At 43.4% G+C, this 20,368-nt stretch overlaps 2 protein-coding genes across 15 annotated transcripts in view; one reads left to right on the forward strand and one right to left on the reverse strand.

The window, feature by feature from the left end:
• Window positions 1-4,948, forward strand: part of RABGAP1 (RAB GTPase activating protein 1) — a 241,405-nt gene extending 236,457 nt beyond the window's left edge. For all 9 annotated transcript variants that reach the window (XM_077144151.1, XM_077144178.1, XM_077144188.1 and 6 more), the window contains 3 exons: window positions 581-652; window positions 1,728-1,925; window positions 3,270-4,948. In XM_077144151.1, coding sequence (XP_077000266.1) covers window positions 581-652; window positions 1,728-1,925; window positions 3,270-3,392 — 393 coding nt within the window. In that variant the 3' untranslated portion in view covers window positions 3,393-4,948. The remainder of the gene's footprint in view (window positions 1-580; window positions 653-1,727; window positions 1,926-3,269) is intronic.
• A 4,453-nt stretch (window positions 4,949-9,401) lies between these two features.
• STRBP (spermatid perinuclear RNA binding protein) overlaps window positions 9,402-20,368 on the reverse strand; it is a 76,523-nt gene continuing 65,556 nt past the window's right edge. The window contains exons 18-20 of one of the 6 annotated variants that reach the window (XM_077144207.1): window positions 18,695-18,881; window positions 17,791-17,830; window positions 9,402-15,234 (exon numbers count right to left, since the gene is read on the reverse strand). The gene's annotated coding sequence lies outside the window, so the exon portion shown is untranslated. Of the gene's footprint in view, window positions 18,882-20,368 lie in introns of all 6 variants that reach the window. The other 5 variants (XM_077144206.1, XM_077144202.1, XM_077144205.1 and 2 more) reach the window with 5 other exon arrangements.

Here is a 20,368-nt window from a genome sequence, read left to right on the forward strand (position 1 = left end):
AGCTATTTCACGTCATTAGACAAGCTACTTCACTTCTCCGAGTCTCAACTGTAAAATAAGGAAAATAGTCTATCTGTCAGGACTACTTGTGAGGATTCAACCACATCATTTTCATAGGATGCTGGCAAAGTGTCCGGCATTTTGTAGGAACTTAATATATCCAAGTCACAGCATGTTCTTGGGAATGTTTCACTTTCAGAATTACAGACTTCTGTTTACGTATAGGTCATATGACATAGAACCATTTCTCTCCTTGAACTGGTTGAGTTTTAAAAGCATAATTGGTCTTATTCTTTTCTACACCCTGGATCTTGGCTTATGAGTCTGACAAGTCTACATGATGTTGGCTGAGTGTGGCACCAGTGGGTTCCTGCAAGTCCCAGGCCAGTGGATTCAGAGATGGCACAGCTGGAGAAACCTCTGCTCATCTGTCAGTTCCACATCCCATCCTATGCAGTAGCAGTCTATTTTATATTGTGTCAGTTCTGCTTTGCATACTCCAGCAACATTCTAGAATTTACCCTGAACCCAATTATGCAGGTGATTACATTGTTAAAAAGATTGTTTTATATTTGTTTAGATTTGCTCTCAATTGAGTGAAAGATTGGAGAAGCAGCAGACAGCTAATAAAGTGGAAATTGAGAAAATTCGGGTAAGTCCTTCAATCTTCCTTTCTAAAGATACTTTATACTACCTAGTTCACTTTATGGCTGTATTCAACACAACAGATTTTGGGAGGAGGCAATTTTACCTTGATTTTAAAAGTAAGAGAAGCTGACATGTACCAGGTAAATAAAGTACCTGTCTTTTCCAGAAGGGGATAGATTACACAAAGGTGTTCTGGCTTTAGATCTCAGAATACAAGTGCTATAGAGCATCTCCAGGATTTCCAGATGTTATCACTCTGGTAATTGATCGTTGCAGTGTATTAAAGAACCAAACTGAGGTTAAGGAGTCTTCAAGTAATAGATTTGGCTAGAGGTGAGGGTGCAGAGGCAGGACCATACCATGGGCTGTGATTTACCATTTCCCAGTGTTGTTTTGCAGAACAGAGAAACCCCCTCACATGAACTTCTCCCTTCTGCCCATAATGGATCCAAATACAGTGAAAAGGAGTGCTAATAATATTTTCCTGTGTGATTTTTTAAAAATAGTGTTAGGTGGGTTTTATAACTTGATGCGTTCTTTCTTTGAGCCATTCCTGTATTAGAATACTTGCCAAATTTTATAAAGGTGAATAATTTATTGAAAAATGCTTCACCTACATATTTACAATTCAGTGGACAGAAATGTAAGAAAGTACTTAAGTCAAAGGTTTATTCTCATGGCCTTATTTACACAAAGTCACATTGGGGGAGGGGAGCTGTGCCTATGGAGCAAAATTATACCTGGCTTCCATCATAATTAGAGTTTAACCAGTAATGTCTACATTCTAAAATTAATGCTCATTGTGGAAAATTTGTACTATAAGAGTAAATAAGAAAAAAATAACTTAGGATCCCATTAACCACAGATAACATCACTTGGTGACATTTAACACTTGGTGTATATTCTTTCCCTATCTTCTCTATTTACCTTTAATGTATGCAATTTCATTCTAACATACATTTTTTTTTCACATTTATAGCTCTGAAACTGGGACATGTTTTGTAATAGAGGACTTTTTGTGATTTAATTGGTAGAATTTTTCTTAGAGGAACATAAAAAAATGGTGTTTTCAATTTCAGCAAAAGGTGGATGACTGTGAGCACTGCCGGGAATTTTTCAACAAAGAAGGGCGTGTAAAAGGCATTAGCTCAACCAAGGAGGTTTTAGATGAGGACACGGATGAAGAGAAGGAGATGCTCAAGAACCAGCTGAGAGAGATGGAACTCGAACTAGCACAAACCAAACTCCAGTTGGTGGAAGCTGAGTGTAAGATACAGGTAATAGCCATAGGCTCTGGACTCCCACCTGTGAGGGGCCAAATGTTGGTACAGTGGGGCTCAGACACATCATGCAGTGGGCCTAGATTCCTGATAAGGTCTAGATACCCCAGAAATCACCTTTATGGTTTGGGAAATTTTTTTCCCCTTTTTACAATTTTGACCATAATTCTCAATGGGAAGAAGCCCGATACTTGTATTACCACTGGATGTTTAAGTCAGCATTTGGAATGTCCTAAGGAGTAGATTTTGTCATATTGAAAATTATCCACAAAACTTGGAATCTTTGTGATGGAGCATAAGAGCACATGCTTTGAAGTTACAGCTACACTGCCAAAACTCTTTGACCTTACATTATTTTCCTAACCTCTTTGCTCAAATGTGGATGATGACAGTTCCTATCTGATAGAATTATTTTGAGGACTAAGCATAACACATGGCAAGCGCTCAACACAGTGCCTGACTCTTAGTGAGGGCTTCATAAACACAAACTTTTATATCCCAGCTCCCATAACTTACTAGCTTTGTGACCTTGAGCACATTATTTAACAGAGCTTCCATTACTGATGAAGAAATTAGGGTTATTTCCTTAGACTACTACCTTGCTAGTTTCATCAGCACCCACACTTAGTATAACATGGAAGGAAAAGAGTTCAAGAGTAGAGCTTACATGTTCACTGGGCATCTGCTCTTTGCAGGCCCTGTTCTAATTGCTGGGACTGAAAGCTATATGACATGGCTTGTGTGACTGTCCGGGACAATCAGGAAAGGCATCAGCAAGGTGATGCAGTGTCTGAACTGTGATAAAAGGTTGAGCAGGGGTTTTTCAGTTGCAGAGGGAGTGGCATATTCAGCAGCACAGAGGGATGAAAAGGGCCCTAATTAGGAACCTCAGGAAATCTTTCCACATACTAGGGGTAGAGGTGGGCACTAAGGCTGGAGAGAAAAGGTGGGTCAAGATTGTGAAAGGTTTTTATTGGAAATTAATGATGCAGTCAGAGATAGAGCATTAGCTCTGTCTGCCTTGTGTGCAGTGGGAAGAGAAGAAAGGGATATGCTAAATTAGGAAGCCGTTTTAATAAACAGGCTAGGCAGAAAATGAGACAGGGAATTTCCTCTCAAAAGTAAATAGGGCAGGCAACAGTGGCTCAGTGGCAGAGTTCTCGCCTGCCATGCCAGAAACCTGAGCTCATTTCCCGGTGCCTGCCCATGTAGTTTTGTTGCATGGTAGCATAAAAAAAATTTTTTTTTTTAAATAGACTGTAGACTGTTGCCTTGGCTCAACTTTGGGGAGATGTTGTCATTGGCATGGGAACCCAGTCATGTGCATTGTTCCTCTTGCAGGACTTGGAGCACCATTTAGGCCTTGCCCTCAATGAGGTACAAGCAGCCAAGAAGACATGGTTTAACCGAACACTGAGCTCCATAAAGACAGCAACTGGAGTTCAAGGGAAAGAGACTTGCTGAGAGCATCTGCCACCTCCAGACACCTTCAAAAAACAAAACACCTTTTGTTGCCTTTTTTGGCCAGATGTGTGATTCTGTGACATGTCCCAGGACCAGAATGTACCTAAGTCAGATCCATAGTAACATGTTGGTAGGTCACTGGACCAGAGCTTATGAAGCAGGCAGCCTCTGGGGCAGGCCTCTCCTAACTACTGATACTAATCAGCCTGCTAGCACAGCTGATGCTCTGGACACTCTTGAAAACACTCCTTGGTATGACCTTCCATGTCTTTTCTTGGTGTAGTTCAACACTTTACCTACAAACCCAAAGGCTGAGTTTACATTATCAGAGTTTGGGGATCGTTTGGTAGGTTGGTTTTTATTCTTTAACCTTTAATCTTTTATTTTTTAATATATATATGTAGGGGACAGCTGGGGATCAGTAAGTCAAATCATTCTTAACTGCTTCAGTACCAGCGGTCCCCCAGGTAGACATGGAAAAGCACTTTGTTTTAAATAGGAGGGTTTCATGGTTGCAGCTGAAGCCACCCAGTCTTGTTAAACTCTACAGTGCAGTTTTTCATTTGGCATTATTCACGTTTCTGATCAATTCTATGCAACTCTCATCATTCTTGTTTTTGTTTGGTTTTTTTAGCATTAGCTGCCAAAATGGACTTCACAGTGCTGGGATGAGTGACTTGACTGTGAGACTGGATTAATTGTAACATGGGCAAATCTTACTTTGCTTAATGTGTCATGTATATACATATACATATATATATATATATATAAATATCTTTTCCCGGTATACCCACTTGACAGTGTTTCAATCCCAGACTAGGACTGCTGATCTGTACAATTTAATTATGTGGTTATTAAGGCACTTAATTTCACTTAAGGTTTGTTGGGCTCTGCTTTTCTCCCTGTTGTCCTGGGGGCTGTGAAGAGCTCCCTCATTCAAGTTTCCTAGTGTTTCTGCACAACAGGTCATACAAGTGAGAAAGACACTGAGTTGTGTGTATTTGGTAAAAGTGCATACATGAAGATGCACATACCATTAGGCCACCATCCTCCTGGCCTCTGTCCTCTCTTTCCCTGCCTACCCAGCCCCTTCTGTTATGCCTGAGCCTCTGGACCCTCCCCAGAGTGTGGCTAGGTACAGATCTTACTTTTCATATGGGTTGCAAGTTTTCACTTTGAAGCTATGGAATAGAGATTGTAGCACCTTTTCTAAATAGAAAAAAAACTTTGACTTTTAATTTATATAGTGATATGCTGCGTGCAGCATGGAAGTAGCTGGTTACAAGAGGCACTTGTTTGTATTGTATATAGACACTTGAGTTCTTTTGTATCTCTTTTCTTGTTGGCTGTACTAACACTTGCTGAGGTCCTGTGATAAGGGAGGTAACAAAAGCAACCCTCGCCCTTAAACCATCCCCTCTGCTGCTTTCTGTGTCTTTCTTGTTCAGTTACCAAAATGGCTGTAAGCCCATCTAATAATAGGTATGTGGAAATTGTGCTAGGGTAGTTTCGGTGTGTCAACTTTATGAATTGAAATACAAACCAGTAAAATTGTATTACTGTTTCTTTTGTTGGTTTTATTTTAACAAGCATATTCATTAAATATTTTGGTACAAAATGTTTGCTTTGTAAAAACTGGTTTTATCATTATGTGCTCCTTTCCCCCCCTCTCCCCCCACCAAGCCGAATAAAAAAGGCCATCCCTTTGTGCTGTCAAATAGGTTTGTTTACCCTCAGGCAGTGCCTCGCCTTAATGAGCAGCTAATGTGTGCCAGACCATGTAGGACAAGGTAAGATGCAGGTTTTGTCCTTTGGGAGACTGATACCTAAAGTAATAATTAAGCATTGCCCCCTCTCTAAGATATAAAATGCTGTGATAATGGGGTGAGACACTATGTATTTGAGGTTTAGGGAAGTCCTCAAGGAGGTAAGATTGGAGTTAGGCCTTGAAAGACAAAAGCATCTTTCCAGGCAGAGATGGGGGAGAAAAGTCTACGCCCCAAAATGTGAATGTTGAGGAGAAATCACTGAAGTATATAAAATATCATTCAGAGTACCCAGGGGCCCAGTAATGCTCTCCCAAGTTTTAGGAAAAAATGGGGGCATAGGCAGATAAATCCTTTAGAAAGCTAGTTCTGGTGACCGGCATATTCACACTGCCGCACCAAAGGCATGAAGATCCCAGGCCTTCTGTGTCCTCTTCATTCCTTCCCACCTTGCCCCTCTTCTCTGCAACAGGAGAAAGAAAGAGTGATGTTTTCCTAATCCTCCAGCACTCCACCACCACCCAGCCCTTGAATGGAAGCAGGCCAAGATGCAGACCACTGGCTTCATGTCTGCAGAAAGAAGGAAAGATGGTAAGTGGGGAGGGGCCCCTGTCTACTTTACAGAGGCTGGAAAAGTACCCAGCAAGACCCTGTCCCCTAGCAAGTGTTCAGCAGAGGCCCTAGAGCACAGTGAAGATCCCTCTGCCAGGCTGGAGGGCATATTTCTGGGATTCACCCTCCTGGCCAACCCGTTCTCAGGCTAGCAAGGGTAAGAGTCCAGAAGGACCAGCCTGTTCACAGCCTTTCCAGTCCTGAGATTTTGGACTCGGCAGAAATCTTCACCCCTGCTATCGTGCCCTGGCCCAGAGAAAGGAGAACATGTACTAGTCAGCTCTGTCACATAGGTCTAAAATGACTCAGAGCCCTGCCCCCAAGGAGGTCCCTTGGTTAGGTTGAGGCTGAGATTGAGAATACTTATAACCCTGTATGGTCAATGCTATAACAGGTGTATAGGATCTTGTGGGAAATGGGATAGTATGTCTAACTGCAAGGGAGATGAAATGGCAGTGACAGTTAATTTTCACTGACAACTATGCAATCTACTGAAGGAGGAGGGAACAGTATTTTAGTTGAAAGAAATCGTTGTTAGCACTGTAGTGGGCTTGAGGAGGACTGAGGAGCAATGAGACTGGATAATTAAATTGGAGCCAGATAAGGAATTTGAAGGCGATGGAAAACCAATGGAGAGTTTCAAGTGGATTTGCATTTTGGGATGCTCTCTGTCAGTCACTGAGAAAGAACTAGGGTCTGAGAAGTTATAGTAAAGGAGATGGAGTGAGAAAGGAGACAGATCTGAGAAAAATCCCTGGATAGGCAATCCAACTTAATGAAAGGGAGAGAAAGAGCATACCAGGAAGATCAACTGAGCACTTGGTGTATGGATTTGGGGCAGTCTGGGACATCCAGGTTGGAGATACCCAGACTGTAAAGAAGCCCAGTAACTGCCTGGGCAATACAGGGTTTATGAACCTTGACGCAATGAGTCTGGATAATTCTCTACTGTGGGGGACTATCCTGTGCCTTGATTTAGCAGCAGCCCTGGCCTCTACCCACTAGATGTAGTAGTACAGCCACCCCTCTTCCCAATCCTACTTGTGACAACCAGAAATGTCTCCAGATAAATTTCCTGACAGGCAAAACTCCCCTTGATTGAGAAGCACTGCTCTAGCGTGTAAGCTCTAACAGTGGATGAGAAAGTCCTGGGTGCTAGTGCTTAGGTACCACCATTCAAGGGAGAGAAGAGAGGACACGGAGAATGGAGTAAGGCTATGGGCATGGGCTTCTTGAATTTGGCAATTAATTGGGGGGTTGCTATGACCTGCTGAGAGCAGAGTGAGGTTGGTGGGGTGTGGTGGGGATGCCAGATTGCAGTGAGTTGAGGAGTGGGAGATGAGGAAGCAGAGACAGCTAGTGTAGATTTTAAGAAGGCTTGCTATAAAAGGAAGTAGGAAAAAGTTGGGTGGTTGGAGGGAACTGTGGTAGGGAAAGAGCAAACGAGCATGAGGTCTGATGGCAATACCTGTATTCTGGATCTGTGACGTTGGCACCGTATCTTCCCTGGCAACTCTCAGGGTTGCTCACAAGGGCAGTGGAAATACTTATCAGGCTGAGTGGACTGTCTACCAAGTCCTGCTGCAGCCTGTGCTCATTTCCCCCAGAGCCTTGTTAATAGTTCTCAGGGGCATGGCAGCAGCTCAAAGCAAAAGGCAGGAGATATCTGGCTCAGTCTCCCTAGTACTACTGCTACCTCATCTGTTCTGAATCTCAAGTTCCAGTGGCAGGGGATGAGCAGTGAAATAAGTGAAGGAAAGAAAAAGCCACATGAGCAAAATAAAAATAAGCTCAGAACATCATTCCCGGCTCTGGAACTGATCTGCTGTGTTGTGAAGAACAGAGCCTATGCAGAGAGGAGTGCAGTAGGTGACAAGGGTCCCTCCCTCATGGCCTGGGAGAGTCAATTTGCCTTTCAGAGCCTATACCTCATTGTCTGGTGGCTGTTTAAGGGATTATAGTGCCTCACTTGTCCAGAGATGTCCCCCCCCCCTTTTTTTAATTGGAATTTAAATCTTGTAAGATTCATTTGGAGATGGTGACAGAACAGGAGAGATAAAGATAGACATGGGGCTTGGAACCAGACAGAATGAGTGAAGCACTTGCTCCTAGAACAAAAGGATTGAGCACTAAGTTCTCTGCCACCCCCCATTATAGAGGTGAAGACACTGGGGCCCATCGAGAAGATCCTCAACAGCCCATGTCATACTGCTGGGATGTTAACTCAATCCTCTGACACCCAGTAACCAGCTAGGCTCTTGCTTTAAAATAACCTTGTGGATAACAAGTAGAGAGAAACTATCACATCACTTCATTACAATCAGCACACATAGGAACCCAGAGCCAAGACCCTAGATTCAAGGCCAGGCCACGGACCTTGAAGCACAACTCATTGGAGAAAGCCACCTAACCTCTCCAACTTGGTTGGGTTTCAGTGCCTATTCCTAGGAGTTCCTGAGCTACTGGAAAGCTCCTGATTCTCCTCTTGCATTCTTCTCCCTAAAATCATTATTCCCAGGTTCAAAAATAAAATGCTTTGGCCAAAACTGAACATCTGGAATTTCTATCGTTTCTACCACATAGCACCATTTTTTTCAAGGACCCAAGAGCAGGAAAAACAATATTCCCTTCTACCACTCCCCCCATTTCCAACTCAACAGTGCCATCCTGTGGGTTAAGCCCTGTGCTGACTGTGGTCAAGAAAGCCTGTCCTCCTTTCCCTCCAAGCTGAAAAAGACGAACCAAACTCGTGCACAAGAATTGGGTGCAGGGTACTTGGGGACTGGCATAGCAGCAGGCGTGGCTCAGCCAGCTCTTCCATCATTCAATTCTAGGTTGGCTACGAATCCAAATTGATGGTGTGCAGGGAGCAGGTGGGGCTCGGAGTTACAAAATGAATGTGAAAACCCACTGCCTTTGTCCCCACAGCTTTCCACTTACCTGGAGGGCAACAGCAGCAGGCACTGACCTGGATCCCTCCCCGGACTGGGTGCATTTTCTTTTCTGCATTCATCATGGTGGGGTGAGGTCTCACTGTGGTCACAGGCTCTCCAGGTTACAAGAGCAGCTTTAGTGCAAGGACTTTTCAGGATGCAGCAGGAGGAAGAGCTTCAGCTTTAGATTCAAATTCCTGCTGCCACTTAGAAACTCTATACCCTTACGCAAGTCACTTTGTCTCTGAGACTTAGTTTTCTCATCAGTAACATAGGTCAATGCTAACCCCTAAAAAAAGGTATGAGGGTTGAGTATGATGTAAGTGAAAAGCACCATTAAGTTCTGAGGTTTGGGATTTAGCATTCCTTCAATATTTATAACTCACCGCATCAGGCTGTCAGAGTTAAAGTTACATCATTGAGAAAACTTTCTCTTAAACAGAGAATCAAGAGATTTAAGGACCATAAACAGGAACATGAATTAGGCCCTGGCTCCACCACCCAAACCAGTGGCCATCATCAGAAGCCAAGCTAAGACCCCCTTCCCCTCTTCAAGCTTCCGCAGTCCCTTGTCCTTTTGCATGACTGAGCTGGAGTGTCATAAGGGCCATGAAAGGGGGGGGCCTGCACTTGGATCTTTCATCAAATTCAGTTCCTTCACTTAACAGAGCGAGTCCTGCACAGAACAGTTCATCCTATTGCTGTTTAAGACAGAAGCTTTTATTTCTATTGATCCAAATGGGGAAAATGCAACATGTTAGGGCATTACAAACAAACTGCAGCGGCCAGACAAGAGGGTCGGTCTATGGCAGAGTCCAACATACTCAGTGCGAAGGAGCCACAGTGTGGGCACTGCCTGTGGAAGTTGGGGCAGCAGAGAATCCCTTTGGATGAAGGCCAGGCATCTCTGTGTGAGCAATCGGTGGCAGTCCACACATGAAGGCGGCGGCGGCTGCTGCTGCTTCAACAATGCCGGAGGTTCAAAGTTCAGAGTCCTACATGTAATCATCGCCCCAAGGAAGAAGATTGTGTTTTCCAATTTTTTTGGTAACATAACACACAACAAAGTTATTGCCAAGGACTTTGCACTGCAAATTATACTATTTACACGTGTATTCAGAAAAACACAGTAAATAGATACAAACAGGTATTTTAAATAAGATTTCTAAAAACTAACCTGACCATCACCAGACCAGAGTGAATTACAGCCAGGAGTCCAATGTTATACATAACTGTACAGTAGGAAAAGGTTTTCTATCCACTGCTACATTCAACATTCTCTGACCTCCTAACCTGTGGCAGAGGAAGGGTTCACTAAGGCTGAGCCAGGGCCACCTTACTCCTTAGTGAGTGGAGCCCCTTCCTGAACTGCCCAAGGCTTCAGTTCTACACTGGCTGACTCCTACTCCATCCCAAACAACGAATTCTGCTGGGATAAACAAGTCTTACAGTCCATCTCCCTTAGGAACACCACAGAACAGGCAGACCAAGATGCATGGGCTTGGGGTACTGGCAGTAGTGCCAACAGACTGAGCCAGGCCCCAGGCCTGCCCCAGCCCTTCCTAGCCAAGGACTCCATGGTGAGCAGGACTATCAGCCTCACTGTTCACAGAGGTGTCCTTGACCTAATACGGCTACCTCAGGAGACCTATCTTCTGAGGATGTAGTAGCTGGGTCCTGATCAGCCCCTTATAGAGACCAACGATTCAGCACAACAGGCCAGACGGGGTTCAGAGTGAAAGAAAGGCCTTTCAAAGATGCTTTGGGAAAACAGAATAAACAATACTGAAGGCTAAAATATGTGAAATCTGCCCAAAAGAAGGCAGTTCATGACTCATAAGATAAGCAGGGCAAAGGCAAAGGTATTCCTGCCTTGACCAAGCATTCACTTTGCCTTCTCAAGCCCTGGTGTGATGAGAAATAAGTTTGTCTGAAAGCTGGAGACACAGCTTGCAAGATAGCCATCACAGCTTGATCGCTGTGAGATGAAAAATCAGGCCCTTAATTAAGGGACTTAAGGATGCCTGCAATTTGGTTCCTTATCTGAGTTTTTAAAAACCTTCCTTTACCAGAAAGGTAATCATAAATGGCAGCTGAGCTACCTCCCACATTTCAGGTCCCATCTCTGAAAATCGACCATAAGTGAGCAGGAGGGAAAAGTAGCACTCAGTACCCCCTTTCAGAAGTGAGGATTGTAGACTGAACCCTGCCTGATGGGGAAGGATGGTCTAAGCAAGAAATGAAGCCATGGTTACAGGAAGGGATGCACTGAATTTCTGACATAATAACAAATGAAAGGAGATATCTTTGGAACCAGAGCTTTCCTGGCTAACTTCCAAATCATACCTCATACACAGGCTATCATCACTACTTCAGAGGTCAAGGCCGTAGCGTTAGGGAGCCAGTGAGATGAGGTACACAAGGAGGCTTAGAAAGTTGCATGAGCACGTGAAGGAAATGAATGTATCTGGACCAATGTGTTTTATCAGTGACCCACCACATCAGATGCCTACTCAAGGCAGGGGAGTATTTGTGAGCAACAGAAGAGGAGAGCACAAACTATCCACAAGAGAGGGGAAAGAAGCTAAAAACTTAAAATGCATCTTTCTAAAGTACAAGTGGAGAGGGGACTTCTTAAGCACGGTCTTCCTAGAAGTCTGAAACTCCTAGCCCTATTCTTGATTCACCACTATGAACAGTAATACAATTCTGATTTCCAGAGCAGGAGGAATATTTAGGTTAAAGTCAGAAGAGAATTTTCTAACCATCATCTCTTCAAAACTAAGCAGGGTAACAAGACAGAACAGAGCCTAGCCTAGGCAAGGCTCTAGCTCCATAAGTGACTTCTGGTGCCTGGCGCTATGGTAGGGCTCAACTGTCTGAGAAAGGCACACCTGACATTGTAGGTGAAGGGAGAAACTCCATCTCTACAAAGGTGTGAATCTCCATCTGTTGCTGGGCTCACGGTTGTACTTTTCCTTTCCCTGAACACAGAAAAACACTTCTAGAAAATGAAGTGTTCCTTCTCTTAAGAAGTTACACACCTGGTGTATCAGAGCCTGAGAAACACCCCACACTCCAAGGAGGGACAAGACCACTTGGTAAAACCCAAGTGGTATACCCCACCCCCTTCAAGAGAGGGAGCCAGATAAAAGCCTGAAGATAAGAGCCAATATGCTTCACAGGCACAATCTTCAATGACCCTTTTTCCTTCCATCACCTTCACCTAATACTCAGAAATTAGAAAACAACTTCACTGAGAGCAAGCAGCATCCAATTTCCTAAGTTTTTGGTGGTTTCCTGCCTATGCACCCACCCTCTCCCCACCATCACCCACCACCAACAGTCCTCTCTTTCCACCAGAAAACTACTCCCCTAGAGCCAGACAATAGTCACCCTATTGTGAGGCACACTTTCCCAGGGCTCTTCCCACTCCAGCTCCAACTCACCACCTGACTTGATACCAGAGGACAAGAAGCCTCCATAGGCCAGATGGAAGCTGATTCACAGTACTAGACTGCCAGCCTGTGGCTCCCACCCCGTCAGGATCATGTCAGCATTCAAGAGATACCTCGGAAGAGCTGAGGGGAGCCTCATGCCACCACTTCCCAACCATATGATCTTAGGCAAGTGCCTTCCCTTTTCTAAATTCACCAACTCCTACAGGGCTGTTGGGGATTAAATGAAGTGGCTCTGTAAGCACTTATGTCTTCTTACTCCAGGCCCTTCTAGGAGGCCCTGCTATGGCACCCACTATACTCCTGCTGTTGCACATGCAGCACCACACCACTTCAGGTTAAGAAAACAATGGCATTTACTGCCATCCGTGACACTTCACAGATGCTCCCTTCAACCAGCCTGGGGACTCTTCTCTGAGGTAAAGGATTTTGGAGGATATAAAGCACTATATACATTCATGGTTTTTTTGTTGTTGCTGTCCCAATTACACTAAGCCCACTTTGGGGCAGGCATCATGTCTGTCTCAATTTCAGTCTCCCCAACACCCAACAGAAGGTCCGGCCCAAAGCAGTTTTTGATGCACTGGAGCAGCATCTAATTCTGCCTTTATGCACACGCAGCTTGCCTTAGTAATTGTTGGCTTCTTGAAGTGTGTATAGCCCACCATCTCTCAACTTCTCTGAAGGCCTCCCCTGTTCGCTGCACCCAGGTACATGCAGAAAGAAAGAAAATATAGGCACCACCGTTCTCTCAGACAACCCCTCCTCAAAACTGGACTAGGAGAAGTGGGGAGAAGTGGTCTGCAGGCCCTCATTCTCCTTGGTGAGCAATCAGGCCTGTGAAGTCTCCATCCCTGCTTCTCCACCCCTGCAGCCCCATCAGCCTCCCTCATTCCTCACCTGGCCATTCACAACAGCCTCTTCCCCACCAGTCGTCCTGCCTCTGGTCTTTCCCCATCAATTACTGAAATCAGTCCTCTAGCATTCTCTTACCATTGTGGATGTCAGAAATAACTGAAGGGCACAGCACTCAGGGTCTTGTGCAAAATGGCCCCAAACTACAGTTCCATCTTTTTCCACTTCAACCCTCCAAACCAAGCCGGGCCCCATAACAAGGAACTTGGTGCTATCCTGAGTAGGCCATGCTCTTTTGATGCATACTGTGCTCCTTCCCCCTGAAATGACCCTTCCCATTCCCCTACTGAGCAAATGATCCACTTGGAAGTCAGTCTCAATGGGAAGGCTTTGCCCCTTCTATCAGAGCTCCTATAACTCTCTGTAAATTACTCAGCTCTAAGCACTTCTCTTCCAGTATATAACTGCCTTTTTATAGGCCTGGCTTCTCTCCTGGACTGAGTGGGAGACCTAAGAATGGGCCAGCAAGCACCCAGCCCTGGGCCAAGGAATAACATCCCTATCAGGAAGGGAGGAACTGGCCAAAGTTGCTTATTCTGTTCAAATTCCCTGAGCATCTTCCTCTCCCTTCCCACATGCTCCATCTTGATCAGAGGCTTTGCCATCTACTCAGTTGTCTAAGCTGAAAATCTTGACATTTTCTCCAACTGCTCTCTTCTCTTCCAACACAGAGCCTGATAAAAAGTTGTAGAGACAGTGAATAATTTCTCAATAACTACATGTACCTAAGAGGAGAGAAGTAGTCTTGCCACTGTCACCAATCACTTTTAGAGTTCAGTCCAAACTCACATCCTATGGAAGAATTCCCTTTACAGTATCCAAAAAACTGGCTTCTTGCTTGAACAATTCTGGTTACAAGAACCTCGGTTCTTAACCCACCTACTCCCCCAAGGCAATCCTGTCTGTTATTAAAGGGGGCAGACTTTAGCTCAAATTGCCCAACTGGCTTCCCATAACTGCGTTCCTCCTTCTTGGAGGCACAAATAAAAATAATCCCTTAAAATAGCTGGTGGAACTGTCCACGTTCTACCCAAGTCTCCCTTTTTGTTAAGATTGGTCTTAAAAATCTTGTTTCAAGGTACGTCCAGCTTTCTCGAGTCCCTCAGGTGCCAACCTCCACAGACTTTTCACCTCCTGATGATGCCCACCATCTTTCTCTCACTGTAACCTCCAAGGGCATGAACGATTTGAAAAAGCTGAGCAACCTCTGAGACTAATCTATAATGTAACAAGGCTCGAATACAATCCCAGGCATTGGAGCATTCTGGAAAAACTATGAGGGTGATCCCCACCCCCCCTTTAAAGTACATTTTCAAGGCCTAGCCAGGAACAGATGGCAATAGACAACCAAAACGTTGGTGAGGCTGGACATAAAAAGCAAACTTCCAACAACAATCCGCTCCCCTCCTTCTAACCCTTGAGTATATCTCCAAATGGCAACTGCTAAATTTTTACTTTATCACAGGTTCAGTTATAGTACAAATAAGTTGGTTTGTGGAAACTGACCAACTGTGTAGCTGGCAAAAAATACGGTGCCCAGTCCAAGGCTGACACTGGACATCTTGCCCAGGAGCAAACAATCACTTCTTCCAAACCAATCAGAAAAAGAATGAGCCAGGAAAGTTTGGATTGGGAGGGGGATCCAGGAGGAGCTGGGCTGGTTTGTTTTCTTTCAAGTCCCAGGATAAATCCCAAAAGTCTGGAAGAAAGGTGAGCAGAATGCATCATAGAAGGAGTTGTTGCTAGCTGGCTTTGGAAAATAGAATAGGTATCAGTCTAGACTAGTAATACAAAACACCAATATTGAGGTCAGTGCTATTAGAATGTGTGGGCTCTACCACTTATTAGCTGTATAATTTTGGGCAAGTCATGTTCTTTCTCTAAGCTTCCATTTTCCTCATCTGTAAAAGGTGAAAATTTCTATATCCCACAGTTGTGGTGGAGTTCAAAACTAAGCCTTAAGAAAGGGCTCTGTTAACTCTAAAATTAAACGGTTTAAGATATGTTATTTATCCCATGTGGTTTAAAACCTTACTAATAAAGAGCCACAATGTTTTCCCATAAGCAAGATGGGTGGTTTTGAAAAGTCTCTGGATTTCAAATTTCCTTGTCGGTGGAGTAGAGACAACAATCCACGCATTGCTACTTCTCCAGGATTCTATGGGTAGAGTAGGAAATGAAATAATGAATGGGAAAGGGTTTTGCAAAGTGTTGGGTGTTCTACAAATGCCAGGTACTCATTCTCTCTCACACACAAATCAGTACTCTAGAATTCATATAACCTAGGTTAAAAGAAGGTTCTTTCTTCCTGTTCCTCTCCAAGAGGAAGGCAGTTTGGGCAGAAAAATTGCAGACTGTCAAGAAAGGTGATGAATTGGGGTGGGTGAGGAATATCTTTCCCTGAAAAGGATTCTATAATCCATCCCCATACCCACCAGCGTATAAGCAGAAACCCAGCTGGCATTAATTAGCAAAAGAGTAGGACGTGGCAGCGAGATAATCAGACACATTCAGCAGGCAGGCTAACATGCAGCAATTCTGAAACCTCAAAGCCATCCAAGCCAGGGCTCACCATGCTCGGGGCAGACCCAGAGGGATGATGCCTGTCTCCAGGTTGGCAGCCTTCCCCTGAAGCCTAGTCTAGGGGAAACTCCTAACAATTAGAATAGGCCTCTGCAATCTGCCACCTTTCCCATCTCTGCTATCCCCACCCCACTTGCCAGGAGACACCTCTTTACACTTACACTTGGGTGGCTGCCCCACCCCCCACCCCCTTTGTGCCCCTTACTTTTACCCAATGAGCCAAAGCCTCACCAGCCTTCAGAGCCTGGTTCAAATCTTTTAAGACACCCCCAGCATCTATATCACATTGGGAAGAGAGCAGGCACTCAGAAAACATTAGCTAAATAAAAACACGCACCTCAGTTTCTCACTGATATTCAAGCAGAAAAACAAGCTTCGACTACAAAAAGCAAAAAATGGAAAAAAAAACAAAACAAAAACTTCCTGCTTATTTATAAATCTTCCAGTCTATTTTTTCAATTTATAAAAACCAGCTTTTCCTATCAGATTAAAAGAAAATATCCCAATCCCTAAACCAGGATATCTGGTCTGGAATGACCTCAAGTCAGAGGGCCTAGAATCCAGCACACTGTTGAGGATCTGCCCCTGAGTCTGGAGCCAGGGACACCAGAATTATGATCTGATTCCTAGCAGAGCCAGAAGATCTGTGAGAGTCCTGCCTGAGGCCACTGGCTGGTGTTCAGGCCCTCCTTCTAGCTACTACTGGCCCACTTGGCCTCGCCACACTGCCTGCATACCTCCTGTCTGTTGTCCTACGTGCTCCTCACCTTCATTCCCAGACATTTAATCCACAGCAATGGTGTTGTATAAAGAGGCTTTGGTGTTGAAAGAACTGAGCTTCATTCCTGAATCTAGCCTTAAAGAACTGAACCTCAGTTTTTTCATCTGTAAAACAAGGATATAGCACCTCCAAATAGGTTGTTCTGAAATTAAATCAGAAGAATGTCCAACTGCCTGGCATCCAAGAGATACCAATTTTAGCACCTTTCCTTCCTCTCTTTTCTTTCTCCCATTCCTGCTTATTAAAAAAAAAACTGCTGCTGACAACCCAAAATGAATTAAATTGAAGGCTCCTGTTAATTACCGGGGCATTCAGCTGACATTTTAATACAATGAGGCCATTAGACCAAACTATACAAAGGGATCAAGGTAAGAGAAACTAAAACAAAGCACAGAGGGACAGGGCTCCCAGGCAGTTGTGACAGAATGTCCTAACAGCTGGTTGGCTAATCCTGTTAATTCCTGCTGACCATCCAGCAGCAAAGAAGATGGCTCCAGAAGCATCTTCTGTGTGCCAGAGTGTGTTGGTCAGATGCTCTTAATTCACCTGTAAAGACGGAGACCATCTTCACCCTACCCACCATCACAGTTTGCAGAAATGCAAATGTCTGCCAAAAAAGGTCAAGACTCTCCTTAGAAAGACTAAGTAATTAAAAGATTTATAACTGATTAGGGCAAAAAAACATGCTCTCCTTCAACTTTGGCTGAAAGAGCCGATGATTTTACCAGCCAGCCACTGCTAGGGAGGAATGGGGTGACTTCTGCCAGGAATTTAGTGATACAAATATCTCCTGGATTTAAGAAGAGACTCTTGACTATAATGCAAGTTTATCTTATTTGCCTTCTTAAAGGTATCACTCAGTCCTTGGCTACAGCAGTTTTTACAACTTTAGAGCATTTCAGAACTCAATCTGTATTCCTCATTTAGTTCAACTCATCAACAGATTGGAATATCTGTCCACTTTTCTTTAGAGACTCCTAAAGTATCTGTAGACGTATGAGAACCAGAACTGGACAGTAAACTATGTGTTCATTATTCAACCCAACTTTGTAAATTTTACCATCTACCCTTTTTCCCTCTTGTTTAAAAGCAACTGTCCAACTGTGTCTAGACAGATAGAGAAGAGAGAGAGATAGACAGACAGACAGATGTTTTTTCTAAGGTTAATAGAAGGGAGGCCTCAATGTGCTGGTGAGTAAAGATTTTTTTCTCCCAAAGTGTTAAAGCAAAGTGGAAGACACAAAGCTGCAGGGATGTGATTCAGAGAAGCATCTGAGTTAACAGCCTTTTAAGCATGCCACACAGTCTCCTCCTTTCCTTTCCATGGTTTATAATTTGCTTTCTACCTACCAATCACTGCAGGGCCCTGCATATTGAGTTCCATGGATAGCTGTAATCAAAACATACTTTTTTATTATTAATGCATTGGCAGAAACTTAGAATCAGCAGGTAGGTGTTCTAAGCTCAGTCCTTTTGAAGTTCTGAGCACCCTGAAAACCCAAACCAAGTATTGATAATCCCGTGGTAGCAAACTGTCCAGTGATTTAACTACTACAGCAGAAATGTAAACAATTCAGCTTGAAACTGCAGCAGCCTCACACTACTTCTCTCCAGGTCTTTGTATTGTGTTTTTCATCTAACCTCCAGAAGCTAGGAATCCTCTCCCAAAGCCTGGGTGCTGCCCAAACCAGTCAGCAAGAAGGAGCCAACACATCTCCACCCCAGCAGGCCACACAGTTGATTCTCAACCAACTATGGAGACACCCTTGCATTACTCACATGCGTCTTTTTCACCTCAACTAAGTATGGCAGGGATAGTAAACATTTACTGGGCAGTTACTATGTGTCAGGTACTGTTTGAAGCACTTTACATGTATCAGCTCACTTAATTCCTGAGCCCCATGTGGATTTGCTGAAGGGAGAGAATTAATTTGGCCCAAATTCCCACATGGTTTCTATTCCCTATTTCTAGCTGTGCTGTAAATCTTACATAACCTAATTTGCATTATGATGCTATTTTAAAAAAACTTCCAAAAATCACTGTTTTAAGTATCAATGGAAGCTGTTGGTGTATACCTAAAAATGATAATATGGGAAAGGATATCTATTCTTGCAACCAACTCAACTTGAATTCTTGACTTAAAACCATTTTTCTGGAAGATGCTATTACAAAAGTGACTCATTCTTATATAAGTACCATCTCTGTGCTCTGTGAATAGTTGCTAGAGAGAAACCTAGCAGTATTGAAACTCACCTCAGCAGTAGTTTCTTGGCTCTGCAGCTGTTACTCATCTACCACCCATCTATCTCCCTTCCAGGCCTCCTAGTAAAAACTGAGAAATCTATGGTCACTGGATGACATGGCATCTTATGGAGTATGGCAACAGCACCTTTCTTGTGCTGGATGACTCAGGAGACAACCCCATCCTCCTCAGGAAGCACTGGCATAAAATGAGAGAATTATAGGAAGACTATCCACAGAGCAGGTGTTTTCAGCTTTAACTGTTCTTAATGTTCCTGGTTTTGAATCTGCCAGGGTAGGCTAGGCACCCCATACCTAGGACTAGAAATCTACCTGCTGAGGAAATAAAAATCTCCCCACTTCTTTCCTCAAACTCACTACTGAAAATTTTTTCATCCACTATAGTTCTTAATGAAATCTAATAAACAAAAGGAAATTATAGTGAATGATTGATTTTAACAGTAAAATTCCCCTCATCTGGGGCGGGCCGCGGTGGCTCAGCGGGCAAAGTGCTTGCCTGCTATGCCGGAGGACCTCGGTTCGATTCCCGGCCCCAGCCCATGTAACAAAAACAGAGAAACAGAATACAATAAAACAAGAAAATGTTTAAAAATGTTTCCCTTTCTTCCTTCCTTCCTTCCTTCTCTCTGTCTTTCCTTTAAAAAAAAAAAAAAAAAAATTCCCCTCATCTGTCATTAAAAAAAAAGTGGTCAGTATTTAACCACTTTGTACATTGCTATACTATAAAAACTGATTTTAAAGGACTGGGGTATTTGTACTTAATTTCATTCTGTTCATCTTCTCGGATTGAGGGTTCCATAAACATAAACCAAAGTTGGTTTCAGGCTCTCAAAACTGCCAAAGAAATATTTTAAATGAGTGAACTTTCAAATGATGCCCATTTCAGTAATGCCAGAGGGCTCACATTATTAAACAGGAAAAATGATTAGCCTTTGCCACTGCTAATGCTCTATTTGTCTCCCAAACTAGGATATTTATAGTAGGTTCAATTCCACCAAAAAGCCTGTTTCCCTGGTACCCAGGAAAGGACCTGGCACATAACAGGCACTCAGCTGCTTTAGCAGAATTGGACCGTAGCTGGTACTAGTCAGCTATACCTCGTATACAACCCTTTATAAATGCCAAGGCAATATTAAATGTACATACAGATTCTGTGGGGGGTGTGGATTGGAGTTGTTCCAGCAACCTTCAAGTTAGTAATAAAAAGAAAACTGCTACTTAGAAACAAATAAAAAACATAAAATTCATTTAGATCTCTATATATCAAGTACAGCCTTAATAAAGAACATCTAACACATGTGAAATGCATTTATGGAACACTAACTAAACAAAGCAAATCCTTATTAAAATATTTGGCCTAATAAAATCATCTAACTACCTAACCTGGAAAAGACAGACAACAATAGCCTTGAGTCTATTTGTTCTCTGCAGACTAGGTATACACCATTCTGAGTCTTGCCAAAGCTGGTTCTGGAAATAGCTAAACTCAGTCAACTATATTTTCCATAGTTACCTTAAAATTTTGGATGCTATTTTTTGTTGTTGGTGTTTTCATTTTCTATTGCTTTTTTTTTTTTATGGCTTCTTGCTGCTGTTGTAGTGGGACATACAACACAGATCAGAGATTTTCATTTCTCAGAGAAGTTTCTTTCCTTGAGAAATTGG

Source organism: Tamandua tetradactyla, chromosome 2 (assembly GCF_023851605.1).
Source record: "Tamandua tetradactyla isolate mTamTet1 chromosome 2, mTamTet1.pri, whole genome shotgun sequence".
Lineage (NCBI taxonomy): Eukaryota > Metazoa > Chordata > Mammalia > Pilosa > Myrmecophagidae > Tamandua > Tamandua tetradactyla.